This window comes from Macaca fascicularis, chromosome 15 (genome assembly GCF_037993035.2).
Source record: "Macaca fascicularis isolate 582-1 chromosome 15, T2T-MFA8v1.1".
Lineage (NCBI taxonomy): Eukaryota > Metazoa > Chordata > Mammalia > Primates > Cercopithecidae > Macaca > Macaca fascicularis.
This window is the reverse complement of record NC_088389.1, coordinates 127,940,169-127,968,123: the sequence shown is the minus strand read 5'-3', so window position 1 is coordinate 127,968,123 and position 27,955 is coordinate 127,940,169. Positions and strand designations below refer to the sequence as shown.

General features: G+C 50.9%; 1 protein-coding gene and 1 pseudogene across 46 annotated transcripts in view; one reads left to right on the top strand and one right to left on the bottom strand.

The window, feature by feature from the left end:
- Window positions 1-2,081: 2,081 nt before the first annotated feature.
- The window catches only part of FANCC (FA complementation group C), a 221,913-nt gene continuing 196,039 nt past the window's right edge, over window positions 2,082-27,955 (bottom strand). For 24 of the 46 annotated variants that reach the window (XM_074018021.1, XM_074018028.1, XM_074018017.1 and 21 more), the window contains 5 exons: window positions 20,725-20,800; window positions 18,042-18,123; window positions 14,904-15,078; window positions 9,567-9,770; window positions 2,082-4,131 (listed from right to left, as the gene is read on the bottom strand). In XM_074018021.1, the coding sequence (XP_073874122.1) occupies window positions 3,988-4,131; window positions 9,567-9,770; window positions 14,904-15,078; window positions 18,042-18,123; window positions 20,725-20,800 (681 nt within the window). In that variant the 3' untranslated portion in view covers window positions 2,082-3,987. Of the gene's footprint in view, window positions 4,132-9,566; window positions 9,771-9,832; window positions 10,015-12,941; window positions 14,822-14,903; window positions 15,079-17,916; window positions 18,124-20,724; window positions 20,801-27,955 lie in introns of those variants that run through there. The other 22 variants (XM_065531047.2, XM_065531049.2, XM_074018040.1 and 19 more) reach the window with 6 other exon arrangements.
- On the top strand, window positions 26,875-27,418 carry LOC141408692 (small ribosomal subunit protein eS26 pseudogene; annotated as a pseudogene).

Here is a 27,955-nt window from a genome sequence, read left to right as displayed (position 1 = left end):
CTGTGTCCAGGATGTCGTTCCAGAGGGAGCAGCCAGCAGTTACAGCAGTGCCCTCGGCTGGAAGGGGACTGGGCAATGTCTGGAGGAAGTTTTGTCCCCACTGCTGGAAGGGGTGCACCAGCACCTAGTGGTGGAGGCCAGGCTGCTGCCAACACCCTGCAGTGCACAGGACACCCCCACAACAGGGAGGCATCTGGTTCCAAGTGTTCATGGTGCTGTATTTGAGAAACCCAGATTTAGGCGCCTACAAAACGTTCTTTCTGAAAAGGCTCGCCTCTGCCTGTTCTGCTGCTGGCTGCTGGGCTGTTTCATGGGACACGACCTTCTAAACTGCTCTTGCACAGGCTGCAGTATAGATGCTGTGTGCAACTGGAGACGTTTTTATTGTCTCCGTCTGCCCAGTGTCCGGCCCCTTCCTGTAGTTGGATGATGCCTTTGGTGGTATCCAAGGTACCCAAGAACGTTACAGACCAGCATTCCTGGCAGGCCTTTGACCCAGGCTCCTCCATCTGATGCACCTGGGCGGGAGCGTGGGAAGGAGTGGGCACGAGGGCCTTTCTCCTGGCTGGAGTGGGGTCCGGAAGGGCTGGGCAGCAGGACTGGCCTTGCCAGGGCATCTGAAGCCAGGGTGGCACTGCTGCTGGCTGGCTCACACCAGGCCTCGCCGGCCCAACATCTTTTTCATCAGTTCCGTTTACTTTCAGCATTCAGTGCACGTTTCTGTTGCTTGCAACCAAAAGTCCTGGGTGTACAAACTCCCTGCCGAGAACAGCAAGTGCAGTAAGACACCGTGACAACAGCGGGAGGGAAGGCCTTTGCTGTGAGCTCTGTCACCGGGTTGGGCTTGAGGGGTGTGATTTGGACCCATGGTATAAAAAAACTGTGGAACTGGATTTTAGGAGGAGGCTTGAAGACACACTATATACTTACTGTACCATAATTTTCGTGTTTTGGTTGTAAAATGGCTTAGTGATGATTAATGACTTAGGATTTTTGGACAAAATCTACGGACTTCCCAACGTCTGGCAGAGGGAAGAACTTTAGCACCAGACCCCCGGGCTGGGGGAGGTGGTCCTGGGCTGGAAAGAGGAGGAAAAAGGTGAGGGGAGAAGCTTGGAAAGCAAAACAATTTTGGATTCCTCGTTGAATAAGGGACCACATTCCTCACATTTGCCGCCACCGTGCACATCCTCCAGCGCGTCCGCCGTCCTCTGGGCAGCGTACGGCCAGGCTCGGTGTTGACTTCCCTGTGTTTCGGGTGGATTCACTCTGCCAGGCTCACCAAGGTCCCTTCTTCTCCAGCTCCCCTGTGTCAAGGCCCTGTTCAAAATTTCTCCACTTCAACAGAAAACTCGGCTTCCTCCCATCCCCTGGACTAGCTCCCATTTCCATCCCAGCACCTTGTCCCACCAGTTAAGACACCGGGCAGGACAGGGTGAAGGACGAACCACAAAACCCGCCAACCATGGCTGCTCCAGCGAGAGGCTCCTCAGGGGTGTCCTAGCATTTCCTGTCGGCTCCCTCAGGCGCCCTCCTGACCCCGGGAGGGGTCCCCGTGTCCCACGTCCGGAAGCACAGGGAGCGCCGGAAACCCCACTGGAGCAGGGGTCCTGCGGTGGCCACAGCGCTGCTCGCCTTGGCCGCGTCACTTCTGCCTCCCAGAGGGACCTGTGGGTCTGGAGGGCAAGGGGACAGCAGCCTGTGAACCAGCAGACCGAGCAAGAGTGGGTGGGCTCTGCTGGCGGGACGAGGCCTTCAGCTTCAGGGATCAGGGAAGGGACAGGACAATTCAAGTGAGGCTTATGGTCAAGCCCTGCTTAGAGAGAAAACATACGAAGCGCATGTGACCTGATTCTAGCAGGCCCTGCCGGATGCCTACCCCCGTCCTCCCCTTTCCTCCGTGGTGACAGGCCCCTTAGTTTTTAGGTATTTGGTAGCAAGTTTCCAGGCCAGAGGCTAAGCCATCCTCGGTCTTTTCCGGGCACATCTAGGTTTTGCGAGGCCTGAAGCTTCCACTATTTGGGGCCAACGGAGGAGCTTTTTCCTGAGAGAAATATTGTTAATATTTAATGGACACAACATTAGGTGCAAATTGAAGTTTTATTTAGAATGAAAAAATAGACAACAAGTTACAGATTTTAAAGAGCTTACGAATTCCACAGATGTTGTGGAGTCCAGGTGAGTAACAGCCAGGTTGGAGGGGTGCGCCTCGCCTCGTCTGTATTTTTGGCTTTCTCTGAGGGTAGTGGTTTTACCAACATGCTCCATCAAAAACTATCAGGGAGAGTCTACAAAAGGTCAGGTAAGGTCAGATTCTGGGCCCTGTGGCACCTCTGCAGACCTCGATCAGTTCCTTCCACAGTGGCTCCAGGCCTTGGCATCCCTGCCTCCCCATGGCTGCCCCGTGCCCAGGAGAGAGGCCCTCAACTCCAGTGAGGCAGCTCCTTTTTCAGCCCCGACGCCTCTGACGAAGTGTGTTTGTTTTATGAGGATAAGGATCACGATGGCACAGAGCGTGTTGTATGAAAGCAATGATCACGATGGCAGCTGCCACCAAAATATTTTACCAGCACACCCTTCTGACTGCAGCATTTCTCAGAAGAAAAGCTCAGGTGAAAAGTTCCTGGAATTTTCCAGATCTTCAGGTGGCTTTATTAGCATTGCCACATACCAAGAAAAGGAGTTTCCCTAAAGGTTAACCTCTAATCCAGTGAAACTTTGCTCATGCCTCAAAACGGAGCCAAGACTCCGACTAACACACGTACATCAAAATGGACAAAAGCAAGTCTTGACTCACTTGACAAACAGAATAGGCACAAAAGAATGTACAATCGGTACAATTCCAAAATATCTCTGACAGGAAAAAGCATCCTCTGCTGACGTGAAATAAACATTAACTTTGAGATTACACCAACAATGCCTTTTTTTTTTTAAGACAGGGTCTCACTCTGTTGCCCAGGCTGGAGTGCAATGGCATGATCTCGGCTCACTACAATCCTGCCTCCCGGGTTCAAGGGATCCTCATGCCTCAGCCTCCTGAATAGCTGGGATTATAGGCGCCCACCACGGCACCCCGATAATTTTTGTATTTTTAGTAGAGATGGAGTTTCGCCATGTTGGCCAGGCCAGTCTGGAGCTCCTGGGCTGGAGTGATCCCCCTGCCTCGGCCTCCCAAAGTGCTGGGATCACAGGTGTGAGCCACTGCGCCCAGCCAGGTCAATTCTTTATCAGGAATTTCCAATTCCCATCTCTGTTTAACAAGAGAACTGACTGATATGAATCCTGCCTTTGAATGTTTCTGGAACACGTCCTCCACCTTCACCTGCCGGCCCCTCTCATGTCCCAGGAGCTCTTTGGTGGCAGTCAGCGTTTAGCAAATAGAGTGGAAAGCGTGTGCAGGAGACGCAGGCTTGGGTGTGCTCTGTCTGCTCCTGTGGTCTATTGGGCAGGTCCAGGGAGACGCAAGGGAAGCCTGAGGGACGCTGACTCCCCGTGGAGATTTCTCCGTACAACACGACAGCGTGGCTGTATCCCAGATCCCTGACTCCTGAAGAGAGTCTAAAAAGAGCTGAGTTCTCTCTAAATTCTTCAATGGTTCATCACCAAATTCTTGGTTCTAAGCCTTTGAATCTTTAAGTAATAGATGTGCATCTAGACTTGGGTAAAAACTAGAAACCTGTTCTCCTACCCAAGCCTTTGCTTTAGTAATTCTCTAGCTGACGGTCTGGCCGGGCGGGCACCAGGAGCGCTGAAGGCTCACTCAAGTCATTGGTGAACATGTCCAGCTGAGTCTGCGCTGAGGGACCTGGCTCTGCATTTTGTAAAATAGATACTAGCAGATCTTCCCAAGACGTGTATGGCTCATTCTCACAGCCTGAAGAGGGCACTTACTTACTCCACAAATGCGCGGCCATAGGTCATCCTCTGTCCTGTGACCCTGGCGAGCCTGATCCCTCACGCCGGGCACCCACACGGCCTGCGTGCCTTCTAGACTTGAGTTCGCAGCTCTTTAAGGAGCTCTCGGGCCAGTTTTCCTGATCTAGGGCTTTCAATGCCGAGACGATCCCATCTGTACAAGGTCTGGTCAAGAAAGCCAATGATCTCGTGAGTTATCTCGGCAGTGTGAGCCAGCTGCAATCAGGACAGAAGAGAAGGCAAATTAAAACACTTTCCAGATTTGTCCCTTTGTCCAGGGACGGACCATGACCACCCAGTCCCTGAAAGACGCCCTATGCAGCATTTCCATCAGTTCCAAAGCACAGCACGGGGAGCTCTTGTTTTCAAGGTGATTGGCACAGCAAGTCTGTCTCCACGGCCGGCTACACAGTGTGCGGTGCGGCTTCCTAACGAGCCTCCCTGCATTGAGCTCAGCTGCCAACAGCGTTAGACTCATAAAGGCCGCAGACAAGAGCTGCAATCAGAGGTGCCTCTCGGAATGCCAGTCACAAGCTGTGGGAGGGTGGGCTGCAGGGAGCAAAGGCACATGAGCATGCTGTGGCTTGACTTTCTGCAAAAGGCTCACACGAATATGAGTGTTGGAAGATGCCACCTGTTTTCACACAGACAGCCCAGGAGTCTGGCATCCCCGGGCTAGAACCAGACCTACTTGCTTTTTAACAGGCCTCTAAGGTTTTAACACCTGATTCTTGCAGGAAAGCAGGAGACACAGCCTCAAGGCATTCGTACCTGTTGCTGCCTGTAAGTATTTTCCTAAAAACTTCGGTTAAGAAAAAAGGGAAGGGTGAGAATCTTAAATTCAGCTGTGTGGGGAATTTACGGTTTTTAAGCACAAGCAGTAATAAGAAAGCTTAAGTTTTTGAAAGAGTAACCGATACATTCGTTTAGTGTGTGTCAGTTTGTACAGAACCTGCAAATGTTTAATTAGCCAGAGCAGCCCAAGGTCAGCTTCCTCTGGAAGGGCTGGGACGTTCTGGGAGAGTGAACAACTGCCTTGGTTTCCCAGGACTAGTCCGGTTTTGCTGCCTCCGGTCTGATGGCCCAGGACACCCTTCAGAACTGGGAGGGTGAACAACTGCCTTGGTTTCCCAGGACTAGTCCGGTTTTGCTGCCTCCGGTCTGATGGCCCAGGACACCCTTCAGACCTGGGCTTCCACCTCCTGACCGCCAGTGAAGGGAGCCTTGTCGCATGCAGTGTGAACAGCAGCGTGGGGACGCGGAGCTAAGAGTAAACGACATGGGGCAGACGGTGACGTTTGCTCTCCTCGGCCCCCGCTGGTAGCACCCAGGGCCTGCGGCCAGCCCGCCAGGGCCAGTGCAGCCAGCACGGGGGCTCCAGCTGTGCCCCAGCGCGTGCCAGTGTGTCCCTGGGTGTCTGTATTGCCATCACTTGGTTTTTACTCAGAAATGACAGGCACATAATGCTGATGGCCTTCGGCAGATGCAGCCCGTCCTTCATCAGGGAAACACTGTGCGCCTGCTGCTGACCCCCTTCAGAGTTAACCACCACCCAGACCCTGAGTGGGAGGATGGCCCATGGTGATGGGCTCGGCCATGTCTGAAGGAAGACCGAGTTGTCATTACAAATCTAACCTTGCATCTTCCTTACACGCCAGCACTCCTGTGAGCCCTGCCCGGTTCTCTAGTCACACGCGAAAATTCGCAGCCCTGCAGCCACCGGGAGAACCCGCCTCCCTGCTGGCCTTGGCTGGTGCACCAAGAGTGGGTTCAGTTCATGTTGAGTTTAACGACTACAGAATTGAACTCTGCATCTCGGAGCCTTGCTAACTTTTGCTGCTGTTGCTGTGGCCGAGCGGCAGGAGGCAGGAGAGGGAGAAGCGGGAATCCAGGCCAGGACAGGAGGTGGAGCCCCGGGGCTGGACTCCACGCGGTCCTCTGCGCTATGCTGGCCTCCAGCAGGCATAGATGAGGGAGCGAGTGGACGGCTGGGGCAAGCCAGAGGAGTGCCCGGCAAGAGGCCAGGAGCCAGAGAGGCAGGAGAAGCGCAGGGACACTGGGCAGGGCCTCGTGGATGGAGTTCTGGGCAAAATCGGAGGGCCGAGGTCAGAGAAGATTCCGGGACAGCCAGGGAGCGGACCTCCAGGTGCCTGGAGAAGAGCCCACTGTGCAGAGCTCACAGCGGAGGCCACGCAGGAGGCTGTGGGCAGATGGGGCTGCAGGACCTGTGCGTCCTTTAGGTCAGGTGGAGCCATTTGTTCAAGCCATCTCCAAGAGGGCGCGAGGGCTTTGAAGGGAGACAGCGGCCTTTGCCTCAGGCTGCCTCGTCCTGCCCTGAGCTGGCACTGCTCTCCAAATCTGGATGCCAAGACAGAGGGCAGAGCCTGGGACCAGCTGGGAGGTGGCTGCGCTTGGGCTAGGTCCTGAGGGTAGAGAGACCCAAGCTGCAGGAGGGAAAGGCCGTCCCACCAAAGCCACCATCTGGCCACCACCTGCTCGTGGGCCAAGCAGACTTGGCCCTTTCCAGGGTGCTGTCGGCAGAGGAACTGACAGGCCAGGAGAGGCGGGGGCGGTGGGAGGGATTGTTCCCTGGAGACCCTGCCTGCCAGCGGCCACCGCAGCGAAGGCTTCTCATTAGGAAGACTGATGTGTTAATAAAGACGGGTTTTAAAACGTCCGAAAGAATAGCACGCAGGAGGCGCTTTCACCACGGCCGGCGCCCGGATGGCCAGCACCCACTAGACAGAGCCAGCGCACGAGCGCCACACCGGCGTCTGCTCCGGGAATGAGCTGCTGTGCGTGTCTTCTCTGCAGCGGAACTGACGTGGGGGTGTGATGACCCAGCACTGGGGCCCTCCGTGCTCCTGTGGGTTCCCGTGTGGATCAGCAGGCAGGACTGAACCACGTGTCAGGATGGGCTGCCCAGCACAGGGCGCAGGCCGAGCCTCGCACCAGCCCGCTGCTTACTCCCAGCAGTGTCTCTGGGGCCAGTCTTGAGGGCGATCTGCTTTGAACGTGGACTGCAAGTTTCCTCAGAGTCGACAGGAACATGGTGTCAGGCTAACTGAAGCAGAGACCTGGTGTCTTTGGGGTGCTCTCTCTGGGTGATTTTCTCTCACCCTGTGGGCAGGGCTGGAGCCACCCAACTCCCATGCTAACCCCCGCTGCCAGGCCCAGGCCATGGGCAGCTTCTCCACTCAGTCGGGCCACAGGGTGGGGGAGGAAGTGCCTGAGCCGGAACTGTCCTTGCCACAGAGCAGGGCTGACCATCTCCCACTGCCCCTCCCCCAGACCCCCATAAGCACCTTCCCACTGTTTCTGTGAGTTCCAGTCTTTAGATCCACCCACAGCTGAGGGCGCCATTTGTCTCTTGCATCTACCTTATTTCGCTCAGCGTAAAGCCCGCTAGGTTGGGCCGCATTGTCACAGGTGTGCATTTTATAAGAGTACACGAGATTCTCGAAAGCGTTCTCACTGTGCTGGGCCAGGCCCAAAGAGGTGGCACCTGGCATGTGGCAGCCAGTCGTCTTCAGCCTTGAGCTTCCTCAGGCTCTCGGATGCGTCTCAGCTGAGACATCAGAACCTGGGAGGCATAGCCTGGGCCCGCTCCACAGGACTGTCCTACCAGGATGGAGACAAACTCCTGGCCCTGGTTCTTGGTAAGTAGGTCATTTGTTACGGGGACTTTCTGCACCTGGACACTCACATTTCAGTCGGGCCCGGCCTGGACGGGAGCAGGAGGGGCCTCTGGGGACTGGGAATATTCCTCTCTTGAGTTGGTTGCTGGCTGCACAGGTGTTGGTTTGTGAAATTCATCAAGCTGTGTGTCTTCTGTATGTATATGTCAACAAAAGTACAAATAAAAAATAAAACAAAACTCCCAGAGCCAGCGTGCTGGTGCTTTTTTTTGAGATGAGTATGTTTTTAAATTGTGGTAAAATATACATAAAATGTTCTATTTTACCCACTTTTGTAATTCGGTGGCATGCAGTTGTTTACAGTGTCGCACGGCCATCAGCACCGGCCGTCTCCGCCCCTTTCCGTCATCCCCACACGGACTCCCCACCCTCCGCCCTGGGGACTCTGTGGTTCTTCCTCTTCCTGGACTTGACCCTTCCAGGTGCCTCACCTAAGTGGACTCATACAATATCCTCGTCTCTGGCTTATTTCAATAGCACAGTGTCTTCAAGGTTCCTCCAGGTTGCGGCACTGTCAGACCCTCCGTCCATCTTCAGGCCGAAGAGTACTCTACCGTGGGCACAGACCGCACGCTGCACTGCTTGTCTACGGGCATTTGGGCCGTCTCTGCCTGTGGCTGCTGATAGTGCCGCCCTGAGCGCGGGGCCAGAGGGCCGTCCAGCCCCTGCTTTCGGCACTCGGGTATAGATCTAGGAGAACCACCTAGATCTACGGTAAGTCTGAGTTTGGCTGCTTGAGGAGCCGCGCCCTTCTTCTCCACAGCAGCTGCACGATGTTAACGTCCCCACCCGGAAGCATGTGAGTGCTCTGGTTCCTGTGCACCCTCAGGGGCGTTTTTCTCTCCTTGCTGACAGCCATCCTGATGCATCTCGCTGTACTTCGCCTCTCCCTGAGCACTCGTGCCCTTTCTGTGAGCATCTTCCCACGTGCCCACTGGCCATTGGTGCGTCGTCTTTGGAGAAGTGTCTGTTCAAGTCCTTCGCCCGTTTTCGAACCAGGTTATCTTTTTGTTGTTAAGTCACAAGAATTATTTATGTATTCTGAGTACTAAACTCTAATTACATATATTCTTTCCAAATATTTTTCTCCCATTCTGTGAACTGTGTTTGCACTTTCTTGATAGTATCCTTTGATGCACAAAAGCTTTTACTTTTCATCAAGTCCAATTTATCTATTCTTTTTTTCATTGCTGTGTCTTCGGTATCATATCCAAGAAATCACTGCCAAATCTAACGTCACGAAGAGTGCTCACTTTTGACTTGGACCATTCTTTACCCCTTAAGTCAAGTGAGCTTCAGGAAGGATTTCTTTATAATAAACCGTTTTTTACAAATTAACACAATTCTTTGCACTGTTGCAGTGAATAGCATTGTGGTTGCTTTGTGTGCACATTCTCATTGTGGCCGTATTTCTTTCCATGAGGAGGAGGAGAGCAGCACACTGCGATGGAAAGAAATACACACGGGGACAGGAGACCTGGTTTCCACTGCAGGCTCTGGCAGCAAGCCATGGGCCCAGGAGATGGCATCTCCCTTCTCTGAGCCTCCGTTTTCTCGTCTGTGACACAAAGGTGCTGGAGGGGGCAGGCTCTGGGGCCATCCCAGCTGTCAACCTCCTTGACCATCTACCTGTGTTGGGCAGCCTGGTACACACACTGCAGAGGCCACACCCTCGGACAGGGAGCCCACCTCTCGCCTGCAGCAGAAATGAGTACTCGGACGCTGGACCCCAGAGACTTACCAGGGTGATGACATCCCGGGTGAGTACTCGGACGCTGGACCCCAGAGACTTACCAGGGTGACGACATCCCGGGTGAGTACTCGGACGCTGGACCCCAGAGACTTACCAGGGTGACGACATCCCGGGTGAGTACTCGGACGCTGGACCCCAGGGACTTACCAGGGTGACGACATCCCGGGTGAGTACTCGGACGCTGGACCCCAGGGACTTACCAGGGTGATGACATCCCGGGCGATCGTGTGGCCTCCAGGAGCCCAGAGCACGAAGTGGAGGAGAAGGCGCCTGATGAGCTGCTGTGCGGGAGCTCTGGGGTCTGTGTCTGTGTCCTGTCCTGCCGCTGTCTGCAGGTCCCGGACTGAGAGGCTGCTGCTTCTGGACATCGCCAGGAGGTGGCCCAGCACGGCCTTCACCTGGACCTGGGCAGCAGCATTGCACAGGGGAGAGGTCAGGAATTGGCAGGACAGACGTGCTTCTAGGATTTATTTATTTGCTTTGAAGCAACCCCCAGAACGGGGCAAGGACAGGCCCCCGAGAGAGGGCGCTTCGCAGCGGCCGAGTTTACACTCGACGCCACACAAACCCAAAGGGGCAGAATGGACATTTCTTGCCTTTCTTTCGTCTTGCTCACCAAGCAGTCAGGGCACCGTGCCAGGAACTGACCTTTTTTTGTATAAAAGGAAACAGAGAAAAGTCCTCAACGGAATGTAGTCAGATTTTCATATTGTGGGGAAAAAGAACAAAAGCCTCCTTGAAGACTCGCCTATCACAGCCACAAATCAATTAAAGCCCCATGCAGTCAGACCTCCGCCGAGCCAGCGTTCCCATACGGATGCAGGCTTGCTTTGCTTCCTGCTATATTGGGGATCCGGGCGGGGGGCGGGGGGCACACACACAGGCACAGCCATACACATGCATGCACACACAAGAACGGCCATACACATGCATGCACACAACAGGCACGGCCATACACATGCATGCACACACAAGAACAACCATACACGTGCATGCACACACACACAGGCACGGCCATACACATGCATGCACACAACAGGCACGGCCATACACATGCATGCACACACAAGAACGGCCATACACATGCATGCACACACACAGGCACGGCCATACACATGCATGCACACACAAGAACGGCCATACACGTGCATGCACACACACAGGCACGGCCATACACATGCATGCACACAACAGGCACGGCCATACACATGCATGCACACACAAGAACGGCCATACACGTGCATGCACACAACAGGCACGGCCATACACATGCATGCACACACAAGAACCATACACGTGCATGCACACACACACAGGCACGGCCATACACATGCATGCACACAACAGGCACGGCCATACACATGCATGCACACACAAGAACGGCCATACACGTGCATGCACACACACAGGCACGGCCATACACATGCATGCACACACAAGAACGGCCATACACGTGCATGCACACACACAGGCACGGCCATACACATGCATGCACACACAAGAACAACCATACACGTGCATGCACACACAGGCACGGCCATACACATGCATGCACACAACAGGCACGGCCATACACATGCATGCACACACAAGAACGGCCATACACATGCATGCACACACACAGGCACGGCCATACACATGCATGCACACACAAGAACGGCCATACACATGCATGCACACAACAGGCACGGCCATACACATGCATGCACACACAAGAACAACCATACATGTGCATGCACACACACACACAGGCACGGCCATACACATGCATGCACACAACAGGCACGGCCATACACATGCATGCACACACAAGAACGGCCATACACATGCATGCACACACACAGGCACGGCCATACACATGCATGCACACACAAGAACGGCCATACACATGCATGCACACACAGACACGGCCATACACGTGCATGCACACACACAGGCACGGCCATACACATGCATGCACACAACAGGCACGGCCATACACATGCATGCACACACAAGAATGCATTTGTTTTTAGACGCTGGAACAATCTGTTTGTACGCGTTTAATGCTCAAGCAGAGGTCACAAGTCTGTGGAACCCACATAATAATGGTCATTGTAAGTCTGCAGGTTGTTTTTGCATAAAAAAAAACTTATTCCATGCTGAGATGTTTCTGCTTGCCACAAGAATGGTACACCCAGTCGTGACTTGGAAAACAAAGCAAAAACTGAAAGCCCAGAGCTCCAAATGCCACATGGAACTCATGAACAGTTATGTTCCATCACTTCTGAAAGAATACTTAGGCCTATTCTGAGAATTCCCATGACCAATTTTATGGATTTTGTGTGAGGCGTTTTTTTCCCTGGAAGTCAAGGCCTCATTCAATGAGGTCTGTCATAAACTCCAGTACACTGGGCGTGTTGTGTGAGCTCCTCTGACCACAATACGAGACCGTGAGAAACTGCACCATCGGGTTCTTCCACGGGGAGTGGCCGCGCTCTCCCCACCTCGCCCCCCAGCCGGCCCAGTCTGCCAGGGTCTGATGGTGTCTATGGGAGCCCAAGGCCATTCTGCCATCTAACTGGGTCTGCAAAAATGCCGGGGTTGAGGAGGCTATGCCTTTATATCTTTTTTCTCTTGACCCACAATTGACTTTCCGCCCTTGTCCAATAATCCCTAAGACAGGGTCTTCTTCTTGTCTGTCTGTCCCAGACTGTCCTTCCCTGCAGTCCGCCGTGCCCATGGGCTTCCACTTGGACACCAGCAACTTTACACACGTCCGAAGTTTTTCAGGAGAAAGACAGAAGCTTTCTTTTCTTTTTAAAGTACTTTTTTATCCTGCACTATAAAAGCTCATATATGCTTACTATGGAAAATTTGTAAAGAGAAAAAGAAAAACCATTAAAATGATCTACAACTCTACCATCCAAAAAGACTCACTGTTAATAATTCAGTTTATATACTTGTCTTTTTTCTATGCACTGAGACCATACCATTCACTGCACATAATGCTTTGTATCTTTCATTTTTCTCTCCATAATGTACTATAAGCAGTTCAGTTCACTAGATCTATAAAACATGTTCTTCAAGACCTTTTTTTTTTTTTTCCCTGAGACAGAGCCTTGCCCTGTCACCCAGGCTGGAATGTAGTGGTGCAGTTTCTGCTCACTGCAACCTCCACCTCCTGGGCTCAAGCGATCCTTCCACCGCAGCCTCCCTAGCTGGGACTACAGGCACACACTACCACACCTGGCTCATCTATATTTTGTAGAGACAGGGGTCTATTTGCCCAGGCTGGTCTCAAACCCATGGATTCAAATGATCTGGCTGCCTCGGCCTCCCAAAGTGCTGGGATTACAGGCGTGAACCACCGCACCCGGCCAAGAGCATGATTTTGCATGGTGTAAAACAGAATGCTATTCCACGGTTAGGATATACCACAATTTATTTGGCCAGTAGCCTTATTATTGAAAGTTTAGGCCATTTCCCATTGTTGTGTTTATGAACAGTGCTGGCCTCTGCATGGATCTCTGTTCCCTAGGGGAATTCCTAGCAGTGGAACCACAGGGTTAAAAGGTATGAACCTTGCCTGGTTCTTTTTCTTTTTTTTTCTCTAGTCATCATTGTGCCTTGCCTGATTCTTAAGGGCATCTAAACATATTTTTTTGTTTATTTTGTTGTGATCCAATTCAGTTGGCAAAAGATGAACTCTGGCTGCTGGTGGAGAGAGTGGCTTGGCCATGAGTGGGACAGGCCTTTTCACAGGCAGGACACATCCCGGGTGGGAACACGCTTGCTCTTTGCACCCATGTTCTTTACCTCAAGGACGGCCACAGAGGCAGCGACGCCAGGCCCAGCACACGATGCGGGGACACGCGACCAGCTGATCGTGCCTTTTTAAGTCAGGCAAATGCACAGATACTGCTCATTTCAATCCAGTCGTATAAGAATCATGCTTTCTAACACAGTTCACAGTGTCTCTCTCAAGCCCCCCAACAGGCCGTCAAGGGATTAAAGCTCATAAAACCCAGGGAAACAAGAGGTACGTATCATTCATGAAACTAAAATTCCCTTCCCAGGATGCCACATACACCAATGCCTCAGCAGGCACCAGCGAGGAAGGGACTCTGGAGGCACCAACATGAGCACTGGACTGGACTGCCAGGCAGATGGCACCTGTGACAGACGGTGGGGAGGGAAGCAGAGGCCCGCCGCGCCCCACTCACAGTGAGCCAGTCTGCTCTGATCCAAAATCCTAGGCATCCCGAGGGAGAACGACGCAAAGGTTTTGTAATTTTTTCTTAAAAAAGGACCAAGTTAGCTAGTAGAAGATGTGCCAATGTAGAACTTCCTAGAAATTGTTATTGAATAATTTATTTCTTTTTACTTCAAAAGTGACTCTCTGTCAGTACCCTTTTGACTGTGATGGAATTGAACACGTATCTACCAACTTAGCTTATACGGAATCAAATCAGACAGAATATAAAAGGGCTTTAGAAACCATGTGTGCCCTGTACATCTTATTACTGTTAAAAACATCAACCAGGATTTTCCTTAATTAGTTTAATGTGCTCTTTTAAAGGGGAAGAAATAAAAAGCTTTCTTTTTAATCAGACAGCAATCCCCAAATATATATGCGGGTTACGATAATTTCTTCACAAAGCTTTATTTCTAATCTAAAATAAACTATCACCAAATTTCAACTTTTTAAAATCTAAAACTATTTTTCTTTCCTATGCCATGCAAGCCTTTAAACAAATAAAACACACAGACATCTTTATTAGTCCCTGTGTTTTCAGACACCAGAAAACACGAAAGCCAAGAGGAGCTCCACATAGAATAAGCCCGTCCTCTTCAGCTACCAAGATCGGCAGAGAGCACTGGCCGGGGAAGTTTTCAGAACCGAGGAAATAAATGCTTGCAAGGAAGGTGCCAGTGCCTTTAATCAAAGCATTGCTTCCTGTAATTATCATATTCCACATAAAATAACAACTGTCTTTGCCACAGACAGTTATCCAGTCCCATACTTAGCTGCTCTGTTATTTAGGAAATGACCAACTCCTTTTTCAGAAGCAAAGTGGTTAATATCATGTGATTACTTTAGTAAGAGATGTAAACAAAGCCAGTAATGTGAGGATCTGTTGACTGATCCAAGAAAGCAGACAGTCAAGATGGAAGCAAGAACTGGCCGGGTGCTGAGGAGCGAGAGGGGGCCCCGGCTGTGGCCAGGCTCTGCTGCCAGCACACCCCTCGGAACAGCCCGTCTCTGCAGGGCACGCCCTGGAGGACGCGACCCCGGGGCCGATCCGGCGGCCGAGCGATCACAGATCAAACGACCTCGGGGAGGAAGGGTCGTTTGCGGGACAGGGGGCTGCATGTGGTGTCCCGTCTCTGGCCACCTCGGTGGGGCAGGCGAATGCCTCTGACCACAAGGCTGGAGGTCGCCACGCCTGCAGGGTGCCACGACGGACGCCATCTGTGGGCAGAGCTCAGGTGTCACGGAAGCCGAGCCCACGACAGAGCCCACCCCACACACATGCAGTGGGGCTGCCACCCACCGTGGTCTGTGCTCTCTGCTGCCTCCCATCACGGGGGCTGTAGTAAAAGGCCAAGAGCCACAGCAGGGCCGCGGGGGGCTCGGCTGCTGACCTCAGGAGCTGCTCGGCCACCATCTCGGCCCATCCTCCGAAGTGAATGAACAGGAACCAGCTCTCCAAGGGACCTCCGCGGGACCTGGAACACAGAGGAACACAGAGCACACAGCGGCTGGCGGCTGAATTCTTCCTCCTCCGGGTTTTTAAAGCAGCTCGAGCGTTTGCCAACGGTTGGCTTAAATTGTACTTTTCCACTGACGTGCAGCCTGCAAGGAATACAATTTAGACTCAGACTGTCCAAACGCCACTTTGCGTCATCACAGGACATGGAAAGGGCCTCTCAGGACCCCTGTGAGGCCTGAGGCCTCCGGACATCGGAGTCTTTAATCCAGGTACCTTCAGTGAGGACAGGCACTGAGGAAGGAAGACTGGGGTCGTGACCAGCAGGAATGCGGCAGGACACGGCGGAGAAAGAGGTGGAGGGCGGGGCACAGGCAGAAACATGGGCTGTTCCACTTCTGACAAGACGCAAAGTTTGGGTGGATGTTTCAGCAACTAGGAATTTTTAATGAGCTGCTGTCATCGTGTGTGCGTCAATGCCAAAAAGTTAAAGCGTTTGCGAGGCTATCCCCTCGCCACACTGGCAAATGGAAGCTGCGGTACTTGTTTTAGGGTAGAATCCGCTCGAGGTAAGGGCCACGAATTGTGTGCAGCGCCAGCCTCCGCAGGTGAACATTCCCCTTGGAGAGGATGGAACAGACAGGCCTGAGATCTCATTAGATGAGAACTTTCCTTCTGGACTGGGGCAGCGGCTGCGACAGGAGCGTTCCTGGCCCCTTTGCTGGATCTGCCTCCATGTTCCTCTGCCTGGCCCGTGGAATTCCCAAGCTCTAAATACCGTCTTCGCCTCCCTGGTCACTGCCCCAGTCCTTCCTGAGAACCAGTGGTTAAATGTTCTACATTTGAGCAACAGAGACAAAAAGATGGGAGGGCGGAGTACTGGTCTTACTCCCTCTTTCCCAGGACACAGAGCTGATGCTCTGCCGGCCACGCTGGCTGTGGGCTGGGTTAGGCTGTGTCAGAGTGAGGAGGGGACTCCGCCATGCCTCTTTCCTGCAGGCACCACGTCAGGGTAGACAGACGCAAGGAGCAGTGGGCTCCCTCGTGCTCCCCAGGTTGGCAGCGTGCCTGGATCAGGACCAGAGACCAGCCTCGTCCTTCCCTCTGTCTTCCACCAGTAGCTGAATGCACAGGGCGTCCCATGTGGCCACCTGAAAGGTGTCTCAGGGCCCCAAGGTCCGGGTTGAGGTGGGAGCCCCAGGAGGTCTAAGTCCTGCCCTGTAGCACCACATGCATCCTTTCTGGTGGCTGTTATTCCAGTCTCCACGCATTTTGACATCACACATTCTGAGTGATGGCGGAGAGGGTGGGCAGGGAGAAGAGAAAAACACCCAGGGCACCGCATTTCTCAATCACAGGGTGGCCTGCTTATGCCACCTCCATCTACTTCCCTGTCCCCGAGTTAAGATTCTTCAAGGTCCAGCTCTGTGTAATGCCAGGACAACCAGGGAGCGGGTGTGTGGGGCCGACTGGCCACTGCAGGCTATTCACGCGGCCAGCCGTGGAGCCCCCTGGCTGCAGGCCTTTCTCTGTTCTCTGTCAGTGAGAAGCACGGTGAGGAAGGAGTGAGCAGCTGGCACCCGAGCCATCAATCGCAGAGACGATGTCACCCATCGTCTGTGTCAACTTGGTGTGAGATTACAGAGAACTCCAGGAGTGAAAAGTGGCAACAGGAACAAATAAGATAGTCTTAGTAGGCTAGCAGGGACAATGAATAAAATTATACTCTAAAAGAAAGGGAGTTAAGAGGAAGCCAAAGAGTGTTATGATACAAGGAATTCAGCAAGGCATAAATGTGAATGCTTTCAGGGAAATCACACACGTAAGACGGTACGTACGTAACACTACTGTTAGAAATTAACAGGCTGGGCACGGCAGGCCACACGGGTAATCCCAGCACCATGGGAGGTCAAGGCAGGGGATTACTTGAGCCCACGAATTTAAGTCAATACAGAGAGACCTCTACAATTTTTTTTTTTTTTTTTTTTTTTTTGGAGACAGAATCTCGCTCTGTCACCCAGGCTGGAGTGCAGTGGCGTGATCTCGGCTCACTGCAAGCTCTGCTTCTCCAGTTCACGCCATTCTTCTGCCTCAGCTCCTGCCTCAGCCTTCTGAGTGCTGGGACTACAGGCGCCCGCCACCACGCCCAGCTACTTTTTTTTGTATTTTTAGTAGAGACAGGGTTAGCCAGGATGGTCTCAATCTCCTGACCTCGTGATCCACCCGCCTCGGCCTCCCAAAGTGCTGGGATTACAGGCGTGAGCCACCGCGCCCAGTCACAAAAAAAATTTAAACATTAGCCAGGTGTGGTGGTGTGTGCCTGTAGTCCCAGCTCTCAGGAGCCTGAGTCGGAGGATCGATCACCTAAGCCCAGGAATTTGAGGCTGCAGTGAGATGTGATCATTCCACTGCACTCCAGCCTGGGCCACAGAGCAAGACCTTATCTCTAAAAATTAAAAAAAAAAAAAAAAAGAATTTGTTAGAATAGGTTTTCTCATTTTAGAGGTATTTATTAAAGAGAAGGAAAACAAGCATTTAACATTCCACCCTACTGTGCAGAAGTTGCAAGTTTCCTTCCCTAGAGAGGAAGAGAGAAGACCAAAGGGCGCCCAAACAAACGCCTTTTCCTTCTGAACGGCCAGGGCTTCCCAGCAGGTGGGTGCTGCTTTTTCCAGCGTCTCTTCTCTTCATTGTTATGCCTGTATATTTTGAAATCTAAAATCGGACATTACGTAGAAACGTTTCGATACAGGTGTTCACACACGCATACACGCGCATGCCTGTTCATCCTGACCTGCTCCAAGCCATCCGTGCGGCCATGTGCTTCCTCCACTTCTCACTTCACCATGGTGCTCACCTGTTTGGTGACGGTCCCAGACCAGTAACGCCTTCCTCTGTCCTGTCAGCCCTGCTCAAAGGGCAGATGAGGATCTAGGGAACCCGTGTGTGCAGTAGATTTGGGAGTGGTCAGTGTTTGCTCACCCATGAGTCTGGTCTTCAACCGCTTCTCTGAGCAGTTCGGAAATGTGCTTCAGTGTCTGCAGCCAGCGTCCCCGAGGGACATCTGCGGGTGGAGAGAGACACGTCAGAGGGCAAGTGAGGAAATGGCAAGCCGGTGAGGAGCCACCTGCAGGGACGACCTCAGAGTCTTCGGGAGACACCCTTCACTTCTGCTTCACAGAACCCAATACTGTTCGCATGCTCTTCCCAGTCAGTACCTCTCTCTTAAGCAAGATCTGTCCATATTACACAGAGCTGAACCTCAAAGAATCTAATCCCTTTATTTAGTTTTGTGGGGGTTTTTAAGACACAGTATTGCTTTGTCAGAGGCTGGAGTGCAGTGGCACGATCCCGGCTCACTGCAGCCCCAACCTTCTGGGCTCAAGCAATCCTCCTACCTCCGCCTCCCCAGCAGCTGGGACTACAGGGGTGCACCACCATGCCCAGCTATTTTAAAAATTATTTTGTAGAGATGAGGTTTCATTATGTTTCTCAGACTTGTCTCAAATTCCTGGGCTCAAGTGATCCTCCCCCTTGGCCTCCCAAAATGCTGGAATTACAGGCATTAATCACCACACTTGGCCTCAAGTACTTTTGAATTCAGGTACATGGAAGTAGCTAGAGATTGCATAAGCAGCCCCTGCTGAGACTGGGAAATGCCGGCTGCGGATGCCTAGGTTTCTTCTTCTCTACCTACCCACTCCTCCACCACTAATGTGTGATTTCAGAATAGAGAGAGACTGTAGTAAAGCAGCCAACAAGGAACTAGGAATAGACGGCCTGACTGCTTTCCTAGGGCTGTGATGAACTCACAATATGATTTCAGGTTTACAGTGGAAAAAAAGGCCAGGAAAGAAAATAAGTGAGCATTATGCAAACAAATGTCTTTTCTTGAGTGAGCTGCTCTGGTTTCACAATCATCCTGTAGTTTTAAACACATCTGAGCAGCACATATCTGCAGTTCTATGCAGCATCTGCAAAAATTTTCACATAGTGATAGATGCTACAATCGAACACACAAGGAAGATAAGGCGAGTGATGGGCGAACTGCTGCTACTCCACAAGGCCAGTGCCTCCCTCCTCTGAACCCCCGCGGCCCTTGGAGCACAGCCTTTTGAAGGCATTTTTCGTTTCTTCCTTTTACTAGCTATTTAGACATTTGTTTTGCATTTCCTCCACTTGTAGTTCCTACACAGTCAGGGCTTGGAAGTGATCATCTTTTACACCCCTCCCCCGACCTTCACAATGGGCATGAAATAAATTTCTGATGAACAGAAGATCATGCTACTAACAAACACTTCTTCAGTGTGTGACCATCACACTGTTTGCCAAAGTAACACACAGACAGCTGTTCCAGGAACTAGCACCAGAGGTTCCTGCACTTCTGCTTGAAGCCACCTATTTCTATTTGGACATAAATCTACGAGTTACACAAACGGAAAGGTAGAGGGTTGGGCCCGTGCCCACGCACCACCTCGCTGTTTGTTTGCTGTTTGTTTGCTATTTCCACACGGAGACGCTGACGACTCCGGTACATTTTGTGGAGCTCACTCGGCGCCCCCTGTCGGCTGACTTCAGGCTTTGCTGGTCTGACCTAAGCTGTAGGGTGGACCCTGGGAGAGTGAATTCCTCTTTTTTGTCTTGTTAATAAAGTTTTCCCAAGGGTTTTCATAAAACTGTCACCCAGAGACCCCATCCCCAGCTCCGGCATCTGAGAGGACAGTGTCAGGGGATCACCCTGGGCAAGAACCTACATCTTCTTGAAAAAGGAAGAGGAATTTAGGTTTTGTAAAATGCTCTGAAACTTTGAATCATTTGCATTTCTCAAACAAATCTACTCACTCAAGTCTCAGAAAAAAGGCAGGCCCAAAATGGCATAAAAAGGAAATGTGACTGGCTCGTTCCCTCTGTCTCCTCTCCTGCCATGCTCCAATAAGGCCCCTTTCTGGCTGGCACAGTCTGTGCCCGCGTCAGGACTGCCTTCCGTCAGGTTTCAGGCCTCAGAGGGAAAGGGGGCCCTTATTCTGTATTTCTGAAATGTCTCGTAAGCATGAGCTCACAGCCACATTCCTGGATCAACACCAGTCGAATGAAGGCTGGAACCACCACTTCCCCACCCGGATAGCCTTTGGAAGGCTGGCAAAGGGTATCAGGAAAGGCTGCGGATGAAGCACCTTATTGAACTCTCTCAAAATCCTTCCCTTAGCTTGGTTAGGGGGAACCTCCCCTGAATTTCCTCAGCTTCATCCATCATTTTATCTTTTCTTCTGCAACAAGGCTGCATGGAGTAGAAAGAATGAAAAGCAAATGAAGGTACTGTTTTCTTCCGACTCAGCCACGTCTTGGCCTGTTCCTGGCATCTGGCGGACCTGGTTGGCACCAGCAGAGCCTGTGTTACCTGGAGGCAGACTAGCAAGACCTACCAGAGGCCACTGGGGTTTTTTTTTTTTCCTTCTTCTTTTGGGAAGTGATCACAACTGGGAAGCCAAGACGACTCTCATATCAAAATCTACAGAATGTGGGATCCTGGGCGCTCAAAGGATCTTAGAAATAACCAGCTGTGTCTCCCTCATGCTATAGATAAGGGCCTGGTGGGGAGGCCATCGTTTGACAGTGCTCTTCCCAGGAAATCATTCTGATGGGGGCAGAGTCAACCCTAACTCACCTTGAGGGTCTTGCAGCAGCACCATGGCAAGAGATGGAGAAGTGTAAGGAAAGTAGGTCTTGAGTGCAAACCGCAGCTGCCACAGGATGGAAAATCCAAAGAGCATGAACATTAAGATTGAAACGGGGTCAGGAAAATACAAAACTCTGAGTCCTCTGCCCAAAAAGACCCACCAGTACTAACATGGTCAGAACACTTTCTGAAACGTTTATTTTTTGAAAAATAAGCTCCCAGTAACCTCATATTTTCCAGAATAATTAACCTTTTAAATCACCTCCTGGGACTTAAGAAAAATAATAAAGTTATGCTCTTGATGTCTTTATGAGTTCTACCTCACATGAACCCAATTATACAAATAAACCTTCTATTTCAGAAAGACTTGTCAGAGCAGTTGTGAGATGTTAGGTATTTCAGCATTTTTTTTTTTTTTTTTTTTTTTTTTGAAACGGAGTTTTGCTCGTTGCCCAGGCTGGAGTGCCATGGCGCGATCTCAGCTCACCGCAACCTCTGGCTCCTGGGTTCAAGCGATTCTCCTGCCTCAGCCTCCCAAGTAGATGGGATTACAGGCATGCGCCACCATGCCAGGCTAATTTTGCATTTTTAGTAGAGATGGGGTTTCTCCATGTTGGTCAGGCTGGTCTCGAACTCCCGACCTCAGGTGATCTGCCCGCCTCGGCCTCCCAAAGTACTGGGATTACAGGTGTGAGCCACAGCGCCCGGCCTGTTTTTGTTTTTTTTATTTAGATGGAGTCTCGTTCTGTTGCCCAGGCTGGAGTAAAGAGGCACAATCTCAGCTCACTACAACCTCCACCTCCTGGGTCCAAATGATTCTCCTGCCTCAGCCTCCTGAGTAGCTGGGATTACAGGCACGCGTCACCATGCCAGGCTAATTTTTGTATTTTTAGTAGAGATGGAGTTGCACCATGTTGGCCAGGCTGGTCTCGAACTCCCGACCTCAGGTGACCCGCCCGCCTCGGCCTCCCAAAGTGCTGAGGTTACAGGCGTCAGCCACTGGGCCGGCTCAGCGTGGTTTTAAAAATCACAACAAAAGCATAAAACAATTGTGCTCACTTTTCGAGGGTCAAAGAGCTCCAGCTATCCACACCCCCAAGAGGCACAGCTTTTTAAAACATTGAGGTAAAATCTATAAAGCATGGAGTGCAAAGGCTTTAAGTATATGAGGTTTTGGTAAACGAGCAAATCCACGTGACCGCCACCCCTGTGAAGACACCATTTCTATCACGCCAAGAAGACCTCTTCCAGCTCTTAACAATCGTTCCCTCCACCCCACCCTGGCAACCAGTATTTTGATTTTGACAAGAGAGATTAAATTTGCTTATTCTTGAATTTTGTGTAAAGGGAACATAAAGTATGTTTTCTTTTGTGTCTGGCTTCTTGGGCTCAACATGTTTTTTTAAAGATTAAACCATGTTATTGTGTGCGAGTAGATCATTCTGTTCTTATTGCTCAGAAGTAGTCTGAATGGTATGAATATGCCATAGGCTGTTTGGCCATTCTCCTCTTGATGTGCTGCTTCAAGTTTGGGCTGCTTCCAGTTGAGGGCTATCACGAATAAAGCTGTAGTTCACATGCATACATATGTCTTTTTGTGGACATGTGTTTCTGTTTCTCCTGGGCACACCATTGGAATGGAATTGCTGGGTCACAGAGAGATGCTTGTTTAACATCGAAAGGCCATATGGTTTTCCAGTGTTGTGCCATCTCACTCCCACCAGCAATGTGTGTGAACTCCAGGTGCTCCACGTGCTCCCAGCATTTGGTGCTGTCAGTCTTACTAATTTCATCCATTCTAATGGCTAGGGAACATAACCCCATGTATGCTTGCTTTCCTACCTGTTTCACTCTGCACTTTCCTGATGGCAAATGATGCCGAACAATTTTCATGTGCTTACTGCCAATTTGCATATCTTTTTTGAAAGTGTATATTCAAGCCTTTTGTCCATTTTCGAAACTGGTTTCTTAGGCAGTTGTAAGAGATCTTCATATATTCTGGACACATGTCCTCTGTTGTATACATGTATTACAAATATTTTCTCCTAGCTAACGGCTTGCTTTTTCAGTTTCTTCTTCTTCTTTTATTTTTTTTTTTAATTTATTGAGATGGAGTCTTGCTCTGTTGCCAGGCTGGAGTGCAGTAGTGTGATCTTGGCTCCCTGCAACCTCCACCTTCCGGGTTCAAGCGATTCTCCTGCCCCAGCCTCCCAAGTAGCTAGGACTGAAGGCACATGCCACTACCCCCGGCTAATTTTTGTATTTTTAGTAGAGACGGGATTTCACCACGTTGATCAGGATGGTCTTGATCTCTTGACCTTGTGATCCACCCACCTCAGCCTCGCAAAGTGCTAGGATTACAGGCATGAGCCACCTTGCCTGGCCTGCTTTTTCAGTTTCTTAATGATATCTACCAAAGCATATAAATTTTAAATTCCTTTCTTATTTTTTGAGATATGGTTTCACTCTGTTGCCCAAGCTGGAGTGCAGTGGCATGATCATAAGCCTTGATCTCCCAGGCTCAAGTGATCCTCCCACCTCAGTCTCCCGAGTAGCTAGGACACAGGTGTGTGCCACCACGCTCAGTGAAATTTTGTATTTTTTGTAGAAAAGGGGTCTTACTTTGTTGCCCAGGCTGGTCTCCATCTCCTGGGCTCAAAAGATCCTCCTGCCTTGGGGCTCCCAACGTGCTGGGATTCCGGGCGTGAGCTATGCCCCCAGCCTAGAAGTTTTAAATTCTGATGAGGTCTAATTTATCCATTTTTCTCCTATGGTTAGTGCTTCTGAGAAATCTTGGATCACCTCATGGTCAAACAGATACATTCTCCTACGCTCTCTCTAGGGGCTTTATCTTTCTAACATTTCTGTTGAAGCCCATGATCCTCTCCAATTAACTGTTGTGTGCTGTATAAGGTAATGGTTGAGGCTCATTTTTCTACATAGGGACATCCAGTTATTCCAGCATCATTTGTTGAAAACATTCCTTTCCCCATTGAATTGTCTTGGCGTCTCTGTCAAAAATCGATTGGCCACATATGCATGGTCTGTATCTGGACTCAATGCTGATCTACGGTTGTCTTTTTGCCAATACCTCACTGTCTTGATTACAATAGCTTTTAAAATCTTTTTTTTTTTTTTTTTTCATTTTAAGACAGGGTCTCGCCCTGTCATCCAGGCTGGAGTGCAGTGGCGTGATCATGGCTCACTGCAGCCTCCACCTTCTGGGCTCAAGCAATCCTCCCACCTCATCCTCTCGAGTAGCTGGGACTACAGGCATGCATCACCATGCCCAGCTAATTTTTTATTTTTATTTTTTTGCAGAGACTGGGGTCTCACTATGTTGCCCAGGCTGGTCTTGAACTCCTGGACTCGAGCAATCCTCCCACCTTGGCCTCCCAAAGTGCTGGGATCACAGGCATGAGCCACCGTGTCCAGCCAGGTCTTCGGTTTTTTGTTCAGTCTGACATTTCTGCCTTTTTACTAGAATATTTAACTTCCATTTAATGGCTGAAATTAATGTCATTCGTGGTAGTTTTGGGTTTAGGTCTACCTTTTGACATTGGTTTTCTTTTTCCCCTTCAATTTTTTTTTGTTCCTTTGGCAGTTTACATTTCTATTTTTTGGCACCTTAATTCGATCCGATTGTGCTAAGTTCTGGCCCTCCCTGGCCCCACACCCGCTCCCAACCTCACATGAGGGCAGCTGCGGGGGGCGGTGAGGGGGGCAGGAGACCTCTCAGAGTGGTGTCCCTTTAAAGCGCTGGTGGCCTCCAGTCTCCGTCCACTTTCTCAGGTGCTCTGTATGCCTTCAAATAGATTTTAAAAAATACTTTGCCTGGAGTTTATCATTTTTATCTCTGGGAGATTTAATCCAGCTCATGAGCAGATACTGTCATGGCTGCAACCAGAAACTGAGCTGACTGGCTGTACTGAGCCACAGTGCAGGCTTCGGATAAGTGGCTTATCACACCCACCTCGATTTCTGCCTACTGTCTGACAGGGCATCATGACGGAGCTGACCGTGTCCTCCACACAGAACGGGGCAAGAGCAAAGGGTAACAAGAGACAGAATCACTGACGTGAGTGCTTCCGATGATGGGTGAGAATGTGGATTTACGGGATCACTCATAAACCGTTGCAGGAAGTGCAAATGGGCACCAACACTTCTGAAATGAGTCTGGCAGGATCTATGAAAACTGAACCTCTGCATACTGAATACACTTCCACTCCTAAATACCTACCCCAGAGTGTCCACAGCAACATGGCGGGATCTATGAAAGCTGAACCTCTGCATAGAACACACTTCCACTCCTAAGTACCTACCCCAGAGTGTCCACAGCAACATCGTTTGTAATAAAACACAAAACCTGGAAGCATCCCCAGTGCCTCCCAGCAGCAGGATGGCTGTACCGCCACACGTTTTCACATGGACTGTGCATAACAACACTTCCCCACAGCCACACATGGCAACGTCAAGCAGTCTTTGCTGAGTGGAAAAGGAAGTCTCAAAAGACTGCACACAGTATGCTGCTCCTGTTTGTTTTATAAAGTGCAAAAACAACCGAAACTAAACAAAACATTGTTTACGCAGTCATATATATGTGATCAAACTACCTTTAGAAAGAGCAAAGGAATAATAAACATAAAATTCAAACCAGAGGTTACCTGGAGGGAGAGAGGCAAGGAGGAGTATGTGTATAGACACGTATTCAGATGATTAGATATCAGGTTTACAGATATTCATTTTACTAAGAAAGAATTGGCCGGGCGCGGTGGCTCAAGCCTGTAATCCCAGCACTTTGGGAGGCCGAGACGGGCGGATCACGAGGTCAGGAGATCGAGACCATCCTGGCTAACACGGTGAAACCCCGTCTCTACTAAAAAATACAAAAAACTAGCCGGGCGAGGTGGCTGGCGCCTGTAGTCCCAGCTACTCGGGAGGCTGAGGCAGGAGAATGGCGTAGACCCGGGAGGCGGAGCTTGCAGTGAGCTGAGATCCGGCCACTGCACTCCAGCCTGGGCGACAGAGCGAGACTCCGTCTCCAAAAAAAAAAAAAAGAAAGAAAGAAAGAATTAATGAATAAACCACAGAGAGAAAAGAGGGTCATGCATCTACCAAATATGACATGAGGGGTTTTGATTAGCTAAAAATGGACACTCAAGAAGGCAGAGGGTCAACAGATGCGGACGGCCATCAGTTAAAAAGGCAGGCACGCAGAAACAGCTCCAGGAAGAGAAATAAACGAACAGATACCTATGCAGGCATCGGCAAAACGAAGAGACTTTGCTCTCCTTTGTTGAGGTGAAGGTGAGGGTGGTGAATTCCTGTTTGCTTTCGGATCCCTGCCCTGCCTCACACCAGGACCCCACGTGTGGTCCCACGTCCTTAGATACATAGGCCTGGTCAGGGCACTGTTCTCAATTAAAAGCAACTGCAACATCAGTCCCAATCCATAGTGGCCACGGCCAAATCAGAGGCTGAGGGTGAAGCCAAGAAGAAAAACAGGCGTGCGCTAAGCCTAAAGAGCACGGTGGCGTTCCTCCGCGGCCGCTGCTCCAACCCAGGTGTGCTCCGCGAGGCCGAGGTGAGGCTCCCTAGAGGCCCGTTCCTAATGGGGACTATAAAGACATTGACAGTTCGGTTTAAAATAACCGTGAGGACCAGCCGTGCCTTCCAGCTGAGCTGCCTCCAAAACTCTAGGTGGGACCACGGAGAGCGCAGCTTGCTACAGCCCAGCTAACTTCTCCAGGGAAATTGAGGGTGGGAAAAAATAAATCACAGATATTTATTGTTGGCCAGGCACAGTGGCTCAAGCCTGGAATCCCAGCACCTTGGGAGGCCAAGGTGGGAGGATCCCTTGAACCCAGGGGTTCGAGACCAGCCTGGGTAACAGAGAGACTCCATTTCCACAAAAAAAATTTTAAAAATTAGCTCAGCGTGGTGGCTTGAACCTGTGGCCCCAACTACTCAGGAGGCTACGGTGGAAGGATCGTTTGAGCCTAGGAAGCCGAAGGCTGCAGTGAGCCATGATCACACCACTGCACTCCAGCCTGGGTGACAGAGAGCGAGCCTGTCTCAAAGAATAAAATAAATATATATTGTTGTTATAAAAAGCAGAAACAGGCTGGGTGTGGTGGCTCACACCTGTAATCCCAGCACTTCGGGAGGCCAAGGTGGGAAGACTGTTTGAGCCCCGGAGTTTGAGACCAGCCTGGGCAACATGGTAAAACCCCATCTCTAATAAAAATGCAAAAATGAGTGCTCCCTCCAGTCCGTGCCTCCAACATGAGGAAGAAAAGAAGGAACAACGGTCGTGCCAAAAAGGGCCGTGGCCACGTGCAGCCTATTTGCTGCACGAACTGTGCCCGATGTGTGCCCAAGGACAAGGCCATGAAGCAATTCGTCATTGGAAACATAGTGGAGGCCGCAGCGGTCAGGGACGTTTCTGAAGCAGGCGTCTTCGATGCCTACGTGCCTCCCAAGCTGTGCGTGAAGCTGCAGCACCGAGTCGTGCAATTCACAGCAAACTAGTCAGGAATTGATCTCATGAAGCCCACAAGGACCGAACACCCCTACCCCGATTTAGACCTGCGGGTGCTGTCCCACGTCCCCCACCAAAGCCCACGTAAGGAGCTGAGTCCTTAAGGACTGAAGACGGACTATTCTCTGGAGAAAAATAAAATGGAAATTGCACTTAATAAAAGTAGCCATGTGTGGTGGCATGTACCTGTGGTCCCAGCTACTCACGGGGGCTAAAGTGTGAGGATCACCTGAGTGTGGGGGGTTGAGACTGCGGTGAGCTGAGATCACATCACTGCACTCCAGCCTGGGTGACAAGAGTGAAACCTTGTCTCAAAAAAAAAAAAAAGAAAAAGTAGAAATACCAGCTAAAACCTAAGAGATCTGTTTGACATTGACGAGAGTGTGATCCGGTGGAGCCAAGCACTGTAGCTCTGCTCTCAGAAGTCAAACTGCAGAGAGCTTCACAGGGGCCGTGACATACTCCACAGATGAGATGCGCTGGACCAGCACCGCTCTCGACAGGCAATATGTCCCATAAACATTACTTCTGTGGCCGTTAGAAATCAAGGCCAAATAAAATGCTGAAAGGTGAAAGCTCTCTGGTAGCAAAGGTTGCTGTTTCACGAGGTCACTCTAATTGGTCAGTGACCCTTGGCAGCTGTTGCCCAGCCTCTGCTGCTGGGGACCTGGAGCACAA